Source organism: Dermacentor albipictus, chromosome 4, assembly GCF_038994185.2.
Source record: "Dermacentor albipictus isolate Rhodes 1998 colony chromosome 4, USDA_Dalb.pri_finalv2, whole genome shotgun sequence".
In the NCBI taxonomy this organism is placed as follows: domain Eukaryota; kingdom Metazoa; phylum Arthropoda; class Arachnida; order Ixodida; family Ixodidae; genus Dermacentor; species Dermacentor albipictus.
The window spans coordinates 14459340-14480812 of record NC_091824.1 but is presented as its reverse complement, the minus strand read 5'-3'; the positions used below and the strand labels follow the sequence as shown (position 1 = coordinate 14480812).

The window sequence follows — 21473 nt, the reverse complement described above, 5'->3', positions numbered from 1 at the left end:
AACAGCTTCAGCGCCGGCTCATAGCTGCCGCCCGCTTAGATTGTCAATGAGCCTGTCTGAGTCTTCATCGGCCGAGTGTTCATCCAAATAGGTGCTAGCCTATATCGAGCTGCCAGATCTGGCAGCTCGATATAAATCACTGACACATCGTCATCTTCCTCTTCGAGTATCATCGCTATTTCTTCCAACATCTACCTATTCAGACAATAAAATAACAAATAACCACTGTGGGAACGCGCCAGCAGCCGTGCAAGAGATGAGAATGCAGTTTGAAAAAAGAAACAAAAAGTTCGGTATCCTAAAGGCCCAGCGTGACCATATGGCGACGCACAAGATAACGTACTCGTTCATGGATAAATCTAACACAATTCTGTCCCAAATGCTCATCGGAGGTCACATATTCAAAGAGCAATATGGAGGTAACGATATCCAACAATTGCTTAAGCAAGTAGTGAAGAAAAAAAAACGCTTAACCTTTGGAGCGATGCATCGCGACGCTACTCGCATAGCAACACTTATTCCCGCCTCTGCGAGGGGCTCCCACAAAACGACTGACAGCTGCTGACACTTGGTATCCATAAAGGGGACTCTAATCTGTCAATCGGCATGTCAAAGGCGATTTTGCTGCCGTTTTGTTAATCTTAATTAATTGAAATCCACTGTGCAGACTAACGTGCCCATATGGTCACGCTAGTCCTTAATGGGTTAATACTGCTCTTAGCTGTGGCGTGCGCTGCACAAAAAGTGATGACTTGCCGTGTACGTCTACGCGTGTTCTTTCTTGCCGCCATGTTGGAAACATTATATTCAGCTACGTCGCCACCCGTAGTGATCCATTTCGTTGCAAGGCCGCAGATCACCTATATTTCCAACATATGTGTCCCGTTCACCTTGGCAGTTCTCACTTATATCGATTCAATAGTGGAGCGTTTCCCCTTCCTAACGAAAGCTATCCTGAGATTCGAGAAGGTCCGCACTTGTAGAAAGAACTGTTTGGCTGCATTTTGCTGCTGCCACTGAATTGCGTAAAAACCAAGTGTGGGTTTACCTTGCGGCGCTGGACAGTTGTTCCCGGCTTCTCCTGGCGGCCTCTTTGTTTTTCTTCTGTGGCAGCACGGGCGGCACCGAGGAACTGCCTCCGCCCCCACTGCCTCTCCGGTGAGCGTCCCCTATGCCGCTGCTGGCTGCGCTTGTCCGCTCAGGACGGCCTTCAGCGGCCCGCTCGTTGCCTCCAGACGTTGAGATGGTCGTCGTCGTGGTGGCTGTCGCCAGGTCGCTACTGCGGGACTCTGCGGCTGCGAAATGCACAAGGCTCGCGTCACTAAGCTATGAGGTGATCGAAAATGACTTCCTTACTAAACATCGAAAGGACGCAATTACACTTAACCTTGCTTCAAGAGAACGCGATTCCTACATGACACAACTTGCTGAGCTCTATCGCTTCTTGGGCTGCACATCGTTATTAAGGCGTCTGATGTCGCGATACGGAGCCAATTTTTTTTAGCGTTCCAGCTCTTTCAGCCATAGCTTCCACTCACCTCTCATACCCCGGCTATTTTTCACCTTTTACTCGATCAGCTCTTAGTCATATAGCTTTATACAGGGCATCCCACGTACCATGAGCCAAGATTTTAAAAATGAAAGGCGCGTTGGAAGCGAACTGAGCCGAACGTATACAATTCACACCGGCCTATCATAACTCAGACATTTTCCCCCCATAACTCGCTCATTATTTGAGTTTAATTACCCAACATTCTTATTACTGGCTGAGGCCCTCAAGTCCGATACGCAAATTTGTAGAGCACCTTCAGAAACTACCTATCCAATTGTTTTGTACTATATTTTTAACATAGTCTTTTCTCCCGAGTGCCAAAGAAAGCCCGCGAAACAAGAAATAAGCCACATGACGGAGCGCTTGCGCCGTGGTAGTGTACATACAGCTCTTAAGGGCGCGTTCGGTGCACAAAGCCGGCTGCACCATGACTGGCGACGGAGAAGCGGTAGGACGTTATCTGCTCGACTACAAATAGACAGCAGCATGCATTTGTCCCGTTATGAGACAGGAGCCACCGGCCAAACTACCTACAACCACCACAATTCTCTATCGCTTCCCCGTCGCCAGTCACGATGCAGCCGACCATGTTCACCGAAGGCACGCTTAAGAACTGTGCACTGCCACGGCGCAAGCGCTCCGTCACGTGGATTTTTCGTATTTCGTGCACTTTCTTTGCAACGAGGATAAAGGACTACGTGAGATGTAGCCTACAGGAAACAACTCGATCGGTGGCTTCTGAACGTGGTCTACAAATCTGCCAATCATACTTGGGGTCCTCAGCCAATAGTGTGAAAAGTTGGATAATTTAACCTTATTAATTATTGAGTAATAGAGAAAAGAAAAAAAGACTGCCGGAGTTACTATAGGCTATTGCGAATAGTCTGCATTCGGTTCAATTCTCTTCTAACGCGCCTTTCATTTTTAAAGTCTTGGCTCAAGTTACGTAGGACCCCTGTTTAGCTCCCATTGCGTGTGTTTGTCTCTAGTCTGGACTTGAAAATTTCCACTAGCAATTCTCAATCGCAGACACAATCAAAAGAGAAGGTACACCAGGTCAGAAATAGCACGAACGTTTTTAATACGTCCGGGTACCGTTCTTGTAGATTAAAGAAATGGTATAAATGGTATAACTTCCTTTTCAATATTTGACCTTCTTCATTGCTTCCTTTTGTTTAAGAAAGAAAAGGAAGCACTGAAGAAGGACAAATATTGGAAAAGAAAGGTAAACCAGTGGTGATACCGTATCCTCACAAAGTTGCTCATAATCTTAAACGCTTCACCGGGAAATGCAAAATTCCTGTAATTTTTTCCGTGCCCCGAAAACTTGCTACTTTGTGCCGCCTGATTGGATCTGAAGTAGAGTGTTCCATTAAATATGTAAACCTATTTGTGAAGTGTGAAGAAGCGGTCGTACACAGCATAGCACTGGAGTGCGGGAAATAGTATATATCGGCCTAACTAGCCGATGTATTAGTGAACGCCTGCGGGAGCACAAGCTTTCGCTAAAAACTGGTTGTGGCTTAATCTTGCCGCTCCGTTGCAAGGCCTGCGGGAATGAGAATAAGTAAGTGTGTGAAGCAAGGCTTCATGATCCAACAATCATGTTTAAAAGCAAAGACACGGTGGTGCGTGAACTGTTGGAGGCCAACCAGGTTAGAAAAGATGTGGACGCCTGTGTCAGCACCCCGTCTGAATATTTGCACAAATGAATGCATGTTTTTAGATAAGTCTTAGATTATGGTTAATTTTATGATTCCCTTCATATACATCTTCTGTGTTCTCGCGCTTGCGCATTCACATAATCAGTGCTTCTTTTTTTTTCTTTCCTCTCACCATGGGCATAAATTCAGCTGCTTTTAACCTGAATAAACAGTTGCAAGTAGCACCTTGTCCTGTCTTTGTTCTTTCCTATTGTGCTGTCGCTGTTGGCGCTTCATCATTTGAAAGGGCCATAGGCATGCACTCACGCTTTGGCTGCGACTGTTGCTGCTGCGAGGACGACGTGCGTGGTCGACTGGATGAAGACACCGGTTTTCGTTTGTTCTTGGCACCCGAGCGTGCAGAGGCCGCGGCAGTGGACGCGGCGCGTCCATTTCGCCGCCGCTTGTAGAGCACTAAGCAGATGACGGCGATGAGTCCGGCAAGCAGCACGACTCCGGAGGACGCCATGGAGACCAGTGTGGTGGTGTCTTCAAGGAAGGCAGCCACCGCGGACTTGTCGCTGCCTTTGTCTGCGACACCGGCTGCCCATCGGCATGAGCGCCGCCATGAAAAAGAGATCACGCACTGTCGTTACTGACATTGATGCAAGCTCTTAGGTAAGCATCATTAAAATCATTAACGCTGTGCACCACCTGTTCGCGGTTGAAAACGGTTTCCCTTGAGCACCAACGAAACCATCGCGTATATGACATTAATTCGCAGGATAACAGTCAGGTTACACCATATAGAGAAAGAAAGGTTGGTTGCTAGATTTGTTGTCCTAACAACGCACATGAGTGCGCTTTTATAGGAGCCTTTTGGCGCTAGTATTGTGTTTAAAATATGACACTCAAAGATCCGTAAGTTTCTCGAGACTAAAAAGGAAACCAAGCAGGTTCGCCTTGTGCCTTGCTTTCGACTGTTTTTGTTAAGTGCGTTAAGGTATATGTAGACAACAAAACATTTACCACAATTCCTGCAGCACACCAGCTGGGTCCAGACTGCGTAGGGACATTTTTCGACGCCTTTTTGTTTGATATAATTCCTGGCATCACTTGGCCGATTACCACACTAGCGTGAGCTGGACTTGAAAAAAATAATAATAAATTAAAAAGACCAACAGTTTTGTTTGAAGGTGAAGTACACAAAGCGAGAGTGATGTTTAGCGTTGTGCTTGGGTGCCTCTCACGATAATTTACCAATACCGAGAGGCCACGTGGGGCGATACCGCTCTCGAGAGTCCTGGGGAGGTGTTTTGTAGGAGTCCGCGTAGTGGACATATCCATTTCGTCTCCTGTTGAAGTTCTGATTGGCTCGGCTAGGCTGCGCATCCGAAGCAGCGAGGTGCCACAACCAATCAACACTTCAGCATCAGGCGAAAGTGACATGTCCACTAGGTGGACTGTTACAGAATGCCTCCCCTGCTGCTATGCAGAGCCCCATCAGATATCATGCTTGTCACAAAGCTCGCGCAATAAAGGGCGGCGGCAGCGGAGTTATAGGAATTTCACTTCAATGGTACACGAGATAAGACCAACGGTAGCCCATTGGCTTTTGTCAGCGCCTAGTGAAAACATTCGATAGACTTAGCTTCACTGTGACAGTCTGTTCTGGGACCAATGGTTATCTTTTCATACAGTTTCATTTCACTTCCTTATTTTCTACATTTCAGCTTCAACCACAGCTAATTACCCCTATTCATTTCACTTCCTTAATTTCTACATTTCAGCTTCAACCACAGCTAATTACCCCTATGCTTTCCTTGGCTCCGTTGCCGGTTGGCTTCATATGCATGGTCGTGCCCAACAAAAAATCATGTGCCTCTGTCTCCCTTGTTCGGTATATATGTATACAGGGCTATCATAAATTATGGGTTTGTTTTGCAAGGCTCTAATATAAAAAGAATTACACGTATACACATGAAGGATATTTCAAAAGAACCACAAAGTCACCAAGTTTGTGCACCTTCAACAACTGTTCAATATGTTTTAGTAACACGACACATGTCCACACGATCATTGAGCGGATTCCATACGTATTGTAGCATAGTCCTGTCAATTAACTGTACTACAGCACTGATGCGTTCTTTGAGGTCGAGCAGGGATTGCGGTAGGGGGGTACGTAAACAAGGTCCTTAACGTACCCCCACTACCACAATCCTTATTCCCACAACTTTCGCATTACGCGCGCGATCCACTACCACTTGTGCTACAGCAACGACAACCAATCCGCCCACTAAATTGGGTATTTACACTAGCAGTCTAGGTCTAGCGTTCAGAGTTCTGGCCAGTGCCACTCAGAGCAATGGCCGGCAGATGTGGAACACCCTTGTATGCACGGGGATGTCATATATATATAAATTGTACTGGAGAAGAGCGAGCAGCAGGCACTGCTTCGAGAAAGACGACGACAACGAGTGGCTGGAAGCCTTGCGCCTGTGTTGCCGAAGTCAAAGACTTCAACAAGACACTAAGTTTTTAATAAAAATGGAGATGGAGAAAGAGAGTAAACTTTATAGAAAAGAGCACACGAGCACACGAGCGTAGGTAGCTTTTTCGCTCTGCAGCGGGTGGTGCCCTCCGTCCAGGAGTCCAGCGGCCTTAGCTGCCCTTCTCTCTGGGTTGAACTGGTCCGTCGAATGTGAGCTGGACCACGCTGTCTCCCATTGTAGTGTGGTGGGGTGTGTTATGGGTGTTAGCTGTGGCGGCAGAGGGGCAGCTGGCGGCAGCAGGGCAGCTCGCCAGCTGACGCTCGCTAAAAGTTATCTTCCTGTTCATGCAGCCAAGCAGCCATTCGGCTATCAGCACCAGCGAAGGGGAAACTGTCCACCGGCCATTGTGATGTCAGGTGACTGCGTCGGTACAAGGATCGTCGCAAGGCCACTTAAGCAGGGTGCCTCGCTGTGACAGACCACTTGGCGGCAGTGGGCAGCTGAAAAGCGCGCTCGCTAAAATTTATCTTTCTGTTCATGCAGGTTTTACTTTTTTCACATATTTCAGCCTGTTTCTTTCTGTGTTTTATCCTCTCTCTGTTTGCTGTTGCCAGTATTTGTGCATGTGGTGCCTCATCTGTGTTCTTGTTCGATTCCAGTGATTGAAGTAAAATGGATCCTGGTCTGAATGAAATCCGGGAAGAATTTAAGAAAGAACTGAAGGAATTAAAAGCAAAAATTGAAAGAAACCTTAGAGAGGAATTCAATGAGACGAGAGAGGAACTCGGAGACATGAAGAAAAGTATTTCTTTCTATGACAAAATGTATGAGGAAATGAAGGAAGCGAATGAACGACTCCTAAAAGAAAATGGTGCGCTAAAGAAAGAAAACGTAGCTCTAGAAAACGACTGGAAAAGAATGAAAAGGATGTTGGAAGATCTGGACCAGAGAATCACATGAAGTGAGCAGTATTCCAGAAAGTCCAACGTGGAGATTAGAGAAATTCTGCAAGCATATTATGAATACTTAGTAAAGATTATCAAGTTGGCATTTTCGTGAATGAACCGCTCATGCCTGATGAAATCGATGTATGCCATAGGGTCAAGAGTCGCAACAATTCGGAGCCTCCCAACATAATAGTTCTGTTGAAAAGCCGTGCCAAATTTGACAGCTTTCTGAACAAAGCCAAGAAAATGCGCCTATCAATGTCACACCGCGGCCACACAGCTCCCTCCTATATATATATATATATATATATATATATATATATATATATATATATATATATATATATATATATATATATTCGTTAATGAGTATCTTTGTCCAGCATTAAAGAAACTCCTTGGCATGACCATTTAAAAGAAAAAGCAGGAACAAACGTGGAAGTTCATGTGGATGAGGCATGGCAAAATATTCGCAAGGACAGATGAGCAATCCAATGTGATCAACATACGATGTGAACGCGACACTGATAATATTGTGTGACCTGGCGCGCATTTTAGCCGGTACATTTTTCCTCTTTCTTTCAATAGTGGCTTTACTGCCTGAAGATATAGGCAACATATTTAGTTTTCATGATGTCAAAAGATTGACGTGCTTTCATTTAAACACACAATCAGCTAGAAATAAAGAAGATACCTTTCACGCTCTTTTCGATAGCTTTAACTTTTCTTCAAACATCACTTACAGTGCATACAAGGACAATGGACCAAAGAAATGATGAAGACAAGCACTGCCAGCGCTTGTCTTCATCGTTCTTTTGGTCTCTTGTCCTTGTATACGCTTTAAATGATGTTTGAAACAATGCAATACCAACTAGCCCGTACCCAAACTTTGCTTCAGTATTTAATTTTTGGTTTGATGTGCTCCTGTTAACAGAGACGTGGTACACTTCGGATAGTGACTTCATCAAACGTGCAAATTATAGTGTGTTTTATGTTAACAGAACAACCAGACAAGGTGGTGGTGTATTAATCTACGTAAAAGATAATATTGAATGTCAATTGATTGATGAAAGGATCTGTATGACAGATGACATCGAATGGTTTTGGTCTGCCAAAAACCTAGCAGTATTTTGTCGCCACCAAGTGGAAATATGGATAACTTTTTCTCTCAATGGAATATTTGTTTAATTACGTAAACGAAAACCAGCATATGTTTGTTCTAGGAGGTGATTTCAATATAAACATGTTGCAGTCCTCAATTATGACACACAACTTTATAACACTTCTACATTCACATGGATTTACTAATGTTATTTACGACGCCACACGCACCGCAGAATCGACGAATACCTTGATTGACCTTTTTATAACCACCCAGCCAACGGACCCGTTATATCCGGAGCTATTTTTTCCCATATCAGTGATCCCTTTCAAATATTTTTATTCATTAGGCCTCGTAAATGCGGCTTTAATTATTGCTCAACTATTAGAAGAGTTCAGAACATTAATCAACGCAGTTTAGAAAACTTTCGCAAAAGATTATTTTTGATAAATTAGGATCCCGTAACTCGAGCAAGGACATCAGATGAGGCGTATAACGCTTTTATTCGTAAGTTTGCAGAAGCTTGGGCTGAATCGCTTTCTCTGAAAGAGATAAAGAACGCGTGTAATTTCCGTAAGCCATGGATGACTAGAGAGACTAGAGATTTTTAACTTCGCGCAGCTCAGATTATTGGACTATATTTGAGCAGCATCGGAATAAAACCAACGCCCACATGCGAAAAACAAAACGCGCTTATTTTTGTGGTGTTTTTCAGCAGTATGAAAATACCAAGCCCGATGTTATGTGGAAAAAATAAGGAAATTGCTGGGTCGCTCACATTCCATAGACACTGTTGAAGAATTGATGCTACACAATACACCCATCAAGGGTTCACAACTAAAAGAGTCATTTATTGATTTTTTACGAGTTTCATGGTCAGTGGGCACTGCCCAGAGGCAGCAAACGAAATAAATAAAAACAATAGCAGTATATATCTCAGTCCTACAGATGATAATGAGGTCTTAGATATATTTATTTCCTTGAAAAATAGCACCGCTTGTGACATAGATGGAATACAGATAAGAGCAGTTAGATGTGTATTAAATATTATTTTACCACATCTTCGCAATATTTATTACTTAGCTATCAGTACACGTGTCTTTCCAAAGAAGATGCAGATATCAGAGGTAGTTGAGATATTTAAAGGAGGTGAGAAAATAACTTTTCTAGTTACCGGCCAATTTCCATATTACCTATTTTTTCTAAAGCCCTAGAAAAAATGATTTTGGCAACATAAATGTAGTTCATTGATAAATTCAATATATTTATTGACGCCTAGTATGGCTTTCCCGGTGGCCGTGCCACAGAACTTGCACTTTTAACTCAGAAAGACTTTATTCTCAGAGCATTCGAGAAAAGGCAATCAGTCATATCGATTCGGCGGCCTGTCCGGGCCGCCAAATGCCTATGACTGATTGCCGCATAGGCCGCCATTGGAATATGAACCTGGCAACGTTTAACGCTTGAACGTTATCGAGTGAGGCGAGTCTAGCAGTGCTATTGGAGAAATTAGAGGGCAGGAAATGGGATATCCTTGGGCCCAGTGAAGTTAGGAGGCCAAAAGAAGCATATACAGTGCTAAAAAGCGGGCACGTCCTGTGCTACCAGGGCTTAGCGGAGAGACGACAACTAGGAGTCTAATTCCTGATTATAAAGAATATAGCTGGTAACATACAAGAATTCTATAGCATTAACGAGAGGGTGGCAGGTCTTGTTGTGGAACTTAATAAGAGGTACAAAATGAAGGTTGTACAGGCCTTCGCCCCTGTATCCAGTCATGATGACCAGGAAGTCGAAAGCTTCTATGAACACGAGGAATTGGGGATGGGTAGAGTGAAAGCAAAATACACTATACTAATGGGCGACTTCAATGCCAAGGTAGGCAAGTAGCAGGCTGGAGACAAGGCAGTGGGGGAATATGGCATAGGCACTCGGAATAGCAGGGGAGAGTTATGAGTAAAGGTTGAGGAACAGAATAACATGCGGATAATGAGTACCTTCTTTGGCAAGTGGGATAGCCGAAAGCGGACGTGCAGGAAACCGAACGGCGCGACTAGAAATGAAATAGACCTCATACTTTGCGCTAACTCTGGCATCACACAAAATGCGGATGTGCTCAGCAAGGTGCGCTGCAGTGACCATAGGATGGTAAGAACTGGAATTAGCCTAGACCTGAGGAGGGAAAGGAAGAAGCTGGTTCATAAGAAGCCAGTCAATGAGTTAGCGGTCAGAGGGAAAATATAGGAATTCCAGATCAAGCTACAGAACAAGTATTCGGCTTTAACTCAGGAAGAGGACCTTAGTGTTGAAGCAATGAACGACAATCTTGTGGGCATCATTAAGGAGTGTGCAATAGAAGTCGGTGGTAACTCTGTTAGAAAGGATACCAGTAAGCTATCGCAGGAGACGAAATATCTGAACAAGAAACGCCAATGTATGAAAGCCTCTAACCCTACAGCTACAATATAACTGGCAGAACTTTCGAAGTTAATCAAAAAACGTAAGACAGCTGACGTAAGGAAGTATAATGTGGATAGAATTGAACATGCTCTCAGGAACGGAGGAAGCCTAAAAGCAGTGAACAAGAAACTAGGAATTGACAAGAATCAGATGTAAGCGTTAGGAGACAAAGCCGTCAATATCATTACTAATATGGATGAGATAGTTCAAGTGGCTGAGGAGTTCTATAGAGATTCATACATTACCAGTGGCAAGAGAGAATAGTCTAGAGGAATTCGATATCCCACAGGTAACGCCGGAAGGCGTCAAGAAAGCCTTGGGAGCTATACAAACGGGGAAGGCAGCTGGGGAGGATCAGGTAATAGCAGATTTGCTGACGGATGGTGGGAAGGTTGTTCTTGGAAAACTGGCCGCCATGTATACGCAATGCCTCATGACCTCGAGCGTACCGCAATCTTGGAAGAACGTTAACATAATTCTAATCCATAAGAAAGGGGACGCCAAAGACTTGAAAAATTATAGACCGATCAGCTTACTGTCCGTTGCCTACAAACTATTTACTAAGGTAATTGCAAATAGAATCAGGAACACCTTAGACTTCTGTCAAGCAAAGAACCAGGCAGGATTCCGTAAAGGTTACTCAGCAATACACCATATTCACACTATCAATCAGGTGATAGAGAAATGTGCGCAATATGACCAACCCTTATATATAGCTTTCATTGATTACGAGAAAGCGTCTGATTCTGTCGAAAACTCAGCAGTCATGGAGGCATTGCGGAATCAGGGTGTAGACGAGCCGTATGTAAAAATACTGAAAGATATACATAGCGGCTCCACAGCCACTGTAGTCCTCCATAATGAAAGCAACATATAGCCAATGAAGAAAGACGTCAGGCACGGAAATACGATCCTTCCAATGCTATTCACAGCTTGTTTACAGGAGGTATTCAGAGACCTGGATTTGGAAGAATTGGCGATAAAAATTTCTGGAGAATTCCTTAGTAACTTGCAAGTCGCGATGATATTGCCTTGCTTAGTAACTCAGGGGACCAACTGCAATGCATGCTCACTGACCTGGAGAGACAAAGCAGAATAGTGGCTCTAAAAATTAATCTGCAGAAAACTAATGTTTAACAGTCTCGGAAGAGAACAGCAATTTACAATAGGCAGCGAGGCACTGGAAGTGGTAAGGGAATACATCTTCTAGGGCAGGTAGTGACGGCGGATCCGGATCATGAGACGGAAATAATCGGAAGAATAAGAATGTACTGAGGTGCGTTTAGCAGGCATTCTCAGATCATGAACAGCAGGTTGCCATTATGCTTCAAAGAAAAGTGTATGATAGCGGTGTCTTACCAGTACTCACCGACCGGGCAGAAACCTGAAGGCTTACGACAAGGATTCTACTTAAATTGAGGACGACACAATGACCTATGGAAAGAAGAATGACGGGTGTAACGTTAAGGGATCAGAAAAGTGCAGATTCGGTGAGGGAACAAACGCGAGTTAATGACATCTTAGTTGAAATCAAGAAAAAGAAATGGTCGTGGTCAGGACATGTAATGAGGAGGGAAGATAACCGATGGTCATTAAGGATTACGAATTGGATTCCAAGGAAAGAGAAGCGTAGCAGGGGGGCGGGAGAAAGTTAGGTGGGCGGATGAGATTAGGAAGTTTGCAGGGATGACATGGCCACAATTAGTACATCACCGGGGTTGTTCGAGCAGTATGGGAGAGGCCTTTGACCTGTAGTGGGCGTAGCCAGTCTGATGATGATGATGGGCCTTTACATAAATTTCTCGAAGACGTTCGATCGACTGAGTCATCAAACACTGCTAATCAAATTGCAGTTGCATGGTGTTCGTGGTTTACCATTAGATCTCATAGCATCAGACGTCTGGCATCGCATGCAACGTGTACAAATCAGTGGCTACTCATCTAAACCCGCAAATACAGGGGTTCCACAAGGGAGTATCTTAAGTTCCTTATTGCTTATCCTCTACATAAAGGACGTCATATACATTAATAAAACATCTAACTATGTCTTAGGTGCCGATGGTACGACACTATTGTTAAGTTCACAGAATTTACATAATACAACTAGTGATGTAAACGATGTTCTCAAAAGTCTTAGCACGTGGTGTGATTTGAATTCATTACAAATGAATGTGAACTAAACAAAAGCTATGATATTTTCACCACCCCAAATAAACTTATCACTAATAGATACCCTAGTTCTGGATCATTCTGCCATAGAGATTGTTGACACTGTCAAAACTCTTGGAGTTTACTTTCATAAAAGTTTGTCGTGCAGTACACATATGAACCATCTCGTTGCCCAGATTTCCAAAACCGTAGGTGTATTCGCAAAATCACAATTCTTACTTCCGTGTAGTGTCAAACTGCAGCTCTGTGAAGTATTATGTTGCTCTCAAATGAGCTACTGTTTTCTTGTTTTGGGCACCACGTCACTAAAAGACATAAATATAATACACGTACTCCAAAAGAAAGCTATCCACCATATAGCTGGAGAACACTACAGAGCACACACAGGACCGCTATTTGGGTGGTTTCGCGCAGTTCGTGCTCACAACTTCTACGCATACAATTTGGCCTTCAGACCCGCCGTGGTTGCTCAGTGGCTCAGTGGTTGCTCAGTGGCTGCTGAGCACGAGGTCGCGGGATCGAATCCCGGCCACGGCGGCCGCATTTCGATGGGGGCGAAATGCGAAAACACCCGTGTACTTAGATTTAGGTGCGCGTTAAAGAACCCCAGGTGGTCAAAATTTCCGGAGTCCCCCACTACGGCGTGCCTCATAATCAGAAAGTGGTTTTGGCACGTAAAACCCCATATATAATTATTTAATTTGGCCTTCAGATACAAACAATGCCTTAAATTTTCTCATGGAACATTACGTACATTAGCTGAATTTAAGAAAAAACTCACCCTTACCCTCTCCGTAATGCTGAAAACTGGATTATTTCATAGACTCGTTTAAATGTGAGTGAGCCAATGCTTTCTTACAGATTGCCAAAACTTTTAAACGACTTGATAGGACATGAAATATTCATTTAGCCTACCAGTAAGAAAACACCAAGAAATTTTGTTGTTTCCGCTGAGTAGTGCACATCTTTGTAAAAATGTACGTTTCCTTTCTTTATATTTTATATATGTTATTATAGTATAATGAAACTGTACTAGTGTAACGAAACTAAAAAAATTAAAGTGTAATGTAGAATATTTCATGTATTTCTCTTGTTTTCAGAAATTTAACATGTGGTATTTCGTGTTTTGTCTTTTGTGTGTACGCATAGTAAGTTTTTTTGTTACTGTGATTTCGCATATTGAGTGTTTCGTTCCTTGATGTCCGTCATCAACTGCCATGCTATATGCCTTGTAAAGGGGGCCTGCATCCCCGTTAAGTGAACAGTTTCATTTTTTGTTCGGGCCTCCTTCATTTTTTTTGTATATCTCAAGAAAAATGGAATAAAATTGCAATGAATGAATTGAAAAAGTGTGCTTGCGCAAGCCCATACAATGTGGTAAAGGGTTGTGCGTGGATAGCAGTGCAGGCATCTATAGGAATACAGCGCAGGGTGCATGGCGTGGTAAAGACTCAAGTGGGAGACGTAGGGAAGGTGAGCTAGCAATCTAGGTAAAACGAACAAAGACAATCGCGAAAACTACAACATAGAAAAGTTAAATAAATGAAAAACAATTGTCAGTGCATACGCCTATAGTGCAATGACATAGGGTGACTGATTATAATGAGGGGAGGTCCAGGCCCACCCCACCAAATTGCAGGGCACTTAATAAAGTTATTTGACTCAATGAATACATACAAATGGCAAATGTAGTGTAATGAACAATGTAAACTTAGTTATACATTATGGGAACTCTGCCATCGTGATCGTCGGAGCCACCGCCATCATTAGAACTCCGGCATCGGAGTCAGCAGTCGAAGAAGCGGAGGACGAAGTCATTCGTGAGCGCGAGCGGTGGTTCCAGGCTCGGCTGGGCTCTCTTGGGGCGCGGCCGGCTAATTGATAATATAATGCCGCAAATTGATGCCAGGTTGACCAGCTTGTTCGAGTAAATTTAGTAGTTGTGGTGCGGGTCACGAGCGTACGTATCCGTGACGACGCCAGCACGACGGTAGCCACTTTGAAGATGACAAAATGGCGCAACGGTGTGATTTCTTCGCCGGTCATTTGACGCGATCTTGAGACATGACAAATGTTGTTTCTGCATAAGTAGTGGACGAGCGTAAAAAGGGGACACACCAATTGTGACGTCATCAGCGACTATACGTGTTATGCAATTATACGAATCTATGGCTAAGTGTAGCCTATGTAATACGTCGATGACATTTGTACTCCATCGAAGAAATACTAAGCATGATTACCTTGGCCGATCATGAAGGCGGTACAACGTCCCTCAATGTCTACGTTCCACGAGCAAAGTACTGAGGAATGTTGGCCGCTCCCGGATATAGTGCAGCCTAGCACGGCGCCTCAGAGCGCGAGCTGTCACAAGGAACGAACACGAGGAAATGAAATGGGCTGCACTCGCCCAGCGTTTCAAAAGACGGCGAGCTTTTGAATGACATAAGTGTGCGTGCGATGGTGGCCTAACAATTAGACCACCGGAACACTCTGCTCGACGGCAGAAGTTCCATTCTATCAGTAACGCATTGCTTTCTCTTTATTGCGATAGCAGTTATATGGAGACTCCAGGCGCATTGCTTCCATCATCGTCGGTGTAACCGTCAGGTGCCTATAAAGTCCAAGGGCGATAAAATCGTGGCTGCGCGCCATATGCCGCATGTGTGAGTGAAAGCGTGCGAAGGTGACCCGGCCGATTGCGGATCAATCTCGCGCACGGAAGCGAAGAAAGCGGGGAAGAAACGCGCCATCTTCCGTCGACTGTAAGGCTCGACGTTGCAGTTCGGCCTCCTCGCTATGGAATTTGTCGAGGGTTCAAACACATGAATTGTATTGTAATCGCCAAAATTCCTGAGAATGAATTATTGAACGCTACACACTGCCAAGACAAGTAAAATATGTACTTTTTTATAAAACAATATATTCGTATGTCCCAAAAGTTGTGCCCGAAATAACTCATATCAATGCCTCCTCCTTTTCTTCTCTTTTTAAGAAGTGAAGAAAATATAACACGAATTTCAGAAGTATATCAGTTCGAAAGAAGCAAAGCAGTGCATGCCGCTGATCTGAAAAAACGAAAGACCATGAAATGAACAAGTTGAGAACAAATGTTTATAAGAAAGTTTGTCAGCCAAGAAATTTGTTTACATTTTTGCACAAATACAACGGCCAGGGAAGAATCTCAATGCAGCTGTCATTTGTGCCAATCTATTTCTCAGGAGCAGCGGTCACCGGTCGTGTATTGCGAGCAAGTCCATCACAATTGTAGTCGCAAAAGACCGCACATATAAATGCAAGAGTTCTGCAAAGTATACGACGGCGAGTCAAATAAAAGTGAGCCACCGTGAATATATAACAAACGGGATGCTTTACTTAAAGTAGTCTCCATTGGCATTCACAAATTTGTCCCTCTGATTAACGAGTCGCGTTATTCATCATCACCATCATCATCAGCCTGGTTACGCCCACTGCAGGGCAAAGGCCTCTCCCATACTTCTCCAACAACCCCGGTCATGTACTAATTGTGGCCATGTCGTCCCTGCAAACTTCTTAATCTCATCCGCCCACCTAACTTTCTCCCGCCCCCTGCTACGCTTCTGTTCCCTTCGAATCTAGTTCATAACCCTTAATGACCATTGGTTATCTTCCCTCCTCATTACATGTCCTGCCCATGCCCCTTTCTTTTTCTTGATTTCAACTAAAATGTCATTGACTCGCGTTTGTTCCCTCACCCAATCTGCTCTTTTCTTATCCCTTAACGTTACGCCCAGCATTCTTCTTTCCATAGCTCGTTGCGTCATCCTCAATTTAAGTAGAACCCTTTTCGTAAGCCTCCAGGTTTCTGCCCCGTAGGTGAGTACTGGTAAGACGCAGCTAATACACACTTTTCTCCTGAGGGATAATAGTAACCTGCTGTTCATGATCTGAGAATGCCTGCCAAACGCACCCCAGCCCATTCTTATTCTTCTGATTATTTCCATCTCATGATCTGAATTAGCCGTCACTACCTGCCCTAAGTAGATGTATCCCCTTACCACTTCCAGTGCCTCGCTACCTATCGTAAAATGCTGTTCTCTTCCGAGACTGTTAATCATTACTTTAGTTTTCTGCAGATTAATTTTTAGAACCACCCTTCTGCTTTGCCTCTCCAGGTAAGTGAGCATGCATTGCAGTTGGTCCCCTTAGTTACTAGCAAGGCAATATCATCAGCGAATCGCAAGTTACTAAGGTATTCTCCATTAACTATTATCCCCAATTCGCGTGAGTCGCGTGATTATTGTGTCATTAAACTCCTTGGGTTGGTGCTTCAAGATGCCTGCAACTGACTCACTCACGTAATCGTTCAACATGAATCTGGTTTTCCGAGCTGTTTTTTTTTTCAATTGCCCCAAAATGAGGAAGTCGCAAGGTGACCGATTTGGCCTTATGGTGGATGTTTCAGCGTATACCACTTAAACTTTGCCAGATTTGTATTGCCCGTGCCCACATGTGCCCACGTGTAATGCCCGTGCTCACATCAACAACGTGGGCACGGGCATTGTCGTGGAGCAAGATGACCCCATTCGTCAATTTCCCAGGTCGTTTGTCATTGCGACACGCAGCTGAACCGGCGTTTCACAATATCGGAAACGTTTGATGGTCGCTCCAGGTTTAGCAAAATTCTATCAGTAACGGCCCCTGAAGATTGAAAAAAAAAAACGTCAACAACACCTTTCCGACGGAAATGATGGCCTTTGCTTTCTTAAGGGGTGGCGAATCGGAATGTTTCCACTCTAAGCTTTGACGTCCTGATTGAAGCTCGTAGTAGTGGCACCATGATTCGTTCCTGGTCATAACTACAGAGAAGAAGTCGTCACCCTCATTGTGATACTGCATCAAGTGAGTCAAGGCAGCGCCGAAATACTGCGTCTTCTGGCGGCGGTTCAAAATCTTGGGGAAACGTTGCCCACCCAAGAGCGGATAACTGAGACGTTAATGAGTTACGATGTGAACCAAACCGTGACTGATGATCACATGCTCTGCCAGTTCATCGATACTTATCCTCCGCTATTGTATTATCAGCTTATCAACATTTGCGACTTTGTTGGGGATGATTGCATGGTGGCTTTGGCATGGTATTGAATTGCCTTTGAAACTGTCACGTGCCTCTTTGAACCATTTGCTCGAACGCTTCACAGTGGCCAATGAAATGCAAAGTTCAACGTACAGGGCAGCCATACAGCGACTAATTTCTTTTGAGGAACCACCTTCAGCTATCGAAAACCTCACGACACCACGATGTCCAACTTTTGGAGTGTCCATAATCTCACGCGACAATGTTCAGCCAAGTGTATGAGAGCATTAAAGGACCTTTATCCTCACACCTGCGTGTAACTTTTGTAAATCAGAGATGCCTGCGCGTCACGAGCATGCCACGCAGATAATGAACATAACCATTATTGCACATGGTTGGTCTGCTCACTTTCATTTGACTCGCCCTCGTGGATTAGAAATGCGATGATGCAATGGAATGCACAAATGCCAAGATACAGGTTGATAAAGGGCAAAAGAGTGTCGCTGGAAACAAAGTTCACTGCACGTATACACAAAACCTGGCAATAAGATATATAAATATACGTATATGTCTCCAATAAATCTACGTATGTAAGAAAACATCACGGTATATAATGCGTCAAATATAATACGTCAAACAAGTCAAATAACCCTGTATAATGTGGTATAATGTCCCCTCCTTAAGGAGAAACATCCGGGGAGAGGCGTCGCCAGGCGTTGACTCCACATGGTCGACGAGGGCTCGTAATAAAGGATCGCGGCGTTGCTCGGTGCCGATTTTAAGCAACTGGAAGACAGAAAAAACGCAAGCGATGGCGTCCGCATCAGCCGGTCCATCGACGGGGTAGCGGGCCAAACAATGGGCATCCTGGTGCAAGCGTCCCGTCTTACTTACCACGGAGAAGATATATTCTTGGAGGCGTAATGCCCAGCGAGCGAGTCGTCCCGTGGGGTCATTGAGTGAGGATGGCCAGCAGAGCGCGTGGTGATCAGTGATCACACAGAAGGGGCGTCCGTACAAGTATGGACGAAACTTCGCAACAGCCCACACAAGAGGGAGGCACTCTCACGCTCGGTGATTGAATAATTGCGCTCAGCGGGTGATAGAACTCGGCTGGCATAGGCTATAACGCGGTCATGTCCATGCTGGCGTTGTGCTAACACTGCTCCTATGCCGTGACCACTGGCATCAGTTGGAACTTCTGTTGAGGCAGACGGGTAAAAGTGGGCCAAAATTGGAGGCGTGGTTAGGAGAGTAGTGAGCTGCGAAAAAGATGCAGCATGGTCAGGTCCCCAAGAAAATGGGGCGTCTTTCTTCAAGAGGTCGGTAAGGGGACGTGCGATGGTCACAAAATCCTTCACAAAGCGTCGGAAATAGGAGCACAACCCCACGAAACTACGAACGTCTTTGGTAGACTTCGGAATCGGAAAGTTCGTAAAACGCGAATTTCGTCCGGATCAGGTCGCACGCCTCTGGCGTCTACGAGGTGTCCAAGGACGGTGATTTGGCGCCGAGCGAAGTGACATTTTGACGAGTTCAACTGGAGACCGGCACGGCGAAACACGTCAAGAATCGCTGAAAGACGGTCTAGATGCGTGTCAAATGTGGGCGAATAAACAATGACGTCGTCCAGATAGCAAAAACAGGTGGACCACTTGAACCCCTGAAGCAAAGAGTCCATCATTCGTTCGAAGGTGGCGGGCGCACAACAGAGACCGAAAGGCATCACCTTGAACTGATAAAGGCCGTCAGGGGTAACAAATGCAGTCTTCTCTCGGTCCATGTTGTCGACGGATATCTGCCAGTAGCCGGACCGTAAGTCGATAGAAGAAAAATAGGTGGCACCGAACAAGCAGTCTAGAGCGTCGTCAATACGTGGCAAAGGGTACACGTCCTTTTTTGTGATCTTGTTCAGGTGGCGATATTCTACACAAAAATGCCACGTTCCATCCTTCTTTTTGAGAAGTACGACGGGAGAAGCCCAGGGACTACAGGAAGGCTCGATAATGTCCTTTGCAAGCATCTTTTTGACTTCCTGTTACATAACAGCTCGTTCGGACGCAGAAACACGATATGGATGTCGGTGAAAAGGGTTCGCATCGCCAGTGTTGATGCGATGGGGCACGACGGACGTTTGACCTAAGGGTCGATTGTCAAACTCAAAAATGTCGCGATAGCCGTCAAGAACGCGGCAAAGGGCTTCAGCTTGAGCAGGTGTAAGGTCAGAGGAAATCATCTTCTCAGTGTCGACGTCAGTACCGTGCGATGACATCACGGCATGGGCTGAGATGTGACGATCTTCCGCGGTGAATGGCTCGATCTCATCATCCTGCAAAGCGCTAGTTATAGCCAATGAAATCCCCTGAGGCAGAACTTGCGCGGTTGGCACGAAATTGACAAGGTGAAGACAACAAGTCGACGTGTGTCACAGATTGAGGCGGTAGGCGAATAAAATCCATGCAGCTCAAACGGCTTGGAGGCGGGTCCACAGGGTCGGCAAGAAGAGGCAAGTGAAAGCGAAGTCAGCCGGCCGAACAGTCAATGAGGGCCGAATGATTGGCAAGGAAATCCAGACCGAGAATGAGGTCGTGAGGGCAATTCTCGATGACAGTGAAGAGAACGACGGTTTGTCTCTCAGCAATGGTGAGTCGGGCAGAGCACATGCCAATAATAGCGACAGTCCCTCCGTCGGCGACTTGTACAAATCGGTTCGGGGCGGGCGTCTAAACTTTCTTGAGCCGACGGCGAAGAGCAACACTTATAATGGACACATGCGCCCCAGTGTCAATCAACGCGCACACAGGAATATTGTCGACGAGAACGTCCAAAAGATTCTTGTTCGTGGGTAAGGTGAAGTGAGGATTTCGTGCCAATGTCGTCTTTGCAGCTTCACCTCCAGAAGCTGCTATGTCTAGTTTTCCGGTAGGGGGTGCGATGGTAGGTTGAAGAACGAGCACGGCGTGACGGGGATGAACGAGATTGACGACGGGAGGGAGAAGGCGAGCGGGAGTAGCAGGGTCGTGTCAGAGGTGTCGCAGGGTCAGACGATGGAGTGGGCATAGAAGGGGCGAAAGAAAAGGACGCGCTAGAGGGGCGAGGGTGGTAATCAGGAGAATCACGCATCGGAGAAGTCCAGTGGCTGCGGCAGTGGCGAGACAACATTGTCACATCAGGACTGCCGACGCCGTTGAAAACACCAGGATCCCGAGGGGGGGGAAATGGCGACGTAGGTTGGGGCTGCAGGCCGAGACGGTTGCGTAGATGAAGTGCCACCAGCAAGAGCCAAAGTTGCACTGTTGCCGTTGGGACCGCTGTGAAGCTCGATGACGGGTACGGGGAACGTCCACCTCCACCAAATTAATGTTACGTGTAGCTGATGTACAAGTCTATTTACAATATATTTACACGTAGACGAATGGTGGCAAAGATGGCGACGCTATATCAAGCGGGGCCCCGTCGTGTTCTTTCTCCTCAGTGCAGCCACACTGTGGCGGCTGTTCCGTAGCAATATTACCTTATTCCTACCCTATCCTCTCTTTTCTTCTAAACGACCCTTTGCCCTGTGTAGGGTATAAACTGGATGTCCATCTGGTTGACCTTTCTACGTTCCTTCCTTCTTTTCCTCCTTCTCCTCCTCTTCCTGTTTTTCTTTTTGTTGTGAGACTTCATGTCCCAAATACAGTCTCCTGTTTCAACTACATAAACTTTTAAAAAAGGGTAATTTTGTGAGGATACGTCCCGATATTCTATCAGGTTAGGCGTCTTTGTGACCTCTGGGAACTTGGTATCGTGCAAAATATGGCAGATAATTATTAAGGATATCTTAAATAGCTGCTTAAGTATCAACTACAGAGAAAACATTGCAATTTGGGAATTGAGCACCCAAAGTGATATTATGAAATCAACAAAGACTTCTACAAACAAAATCATCTTGGGTGCAAGAGCCTACAGTACTTTTGCAATGCGGGCGGCCGAGCATGAGAGTACCGAAATAATTATGAAATAGTGCACCAGTGATACCGATATCTCTACCCTCTCTATTGTCAGTGCCAACC

General features: G+C 45.1%; 1 protein-coding gene across 2 annotated transcripts in view; it reads right to left on the bottom strand.

Moving 5' to 3' along the window:
- The window catches only part of LOC135917152 (cell adhesion molecule Dscam1-like), a 1023231-nt gene that overhangs the window by 453338 nt on the left and 548420 nt on the right, over window positions 1-21473 (bottom strand). For both annotated transcript variants that reach the window (XM_070536836.1, XM_070536837.1), the window contains exons 34-35: window positions 3523-3798; window positions 1049-1295 (exon numbers count right to left, since the gene is read on the bottom strand). In XM_070536836.1, coding sequence (XP_070392937.1) covers window positions 1049-1295; window positions 3523-3798 — 523 coding nt within the window. The remainder of the gene's footprint in view (window positions 1-1048; window positions 1296-3522; window positions 3799-21473) is intronic.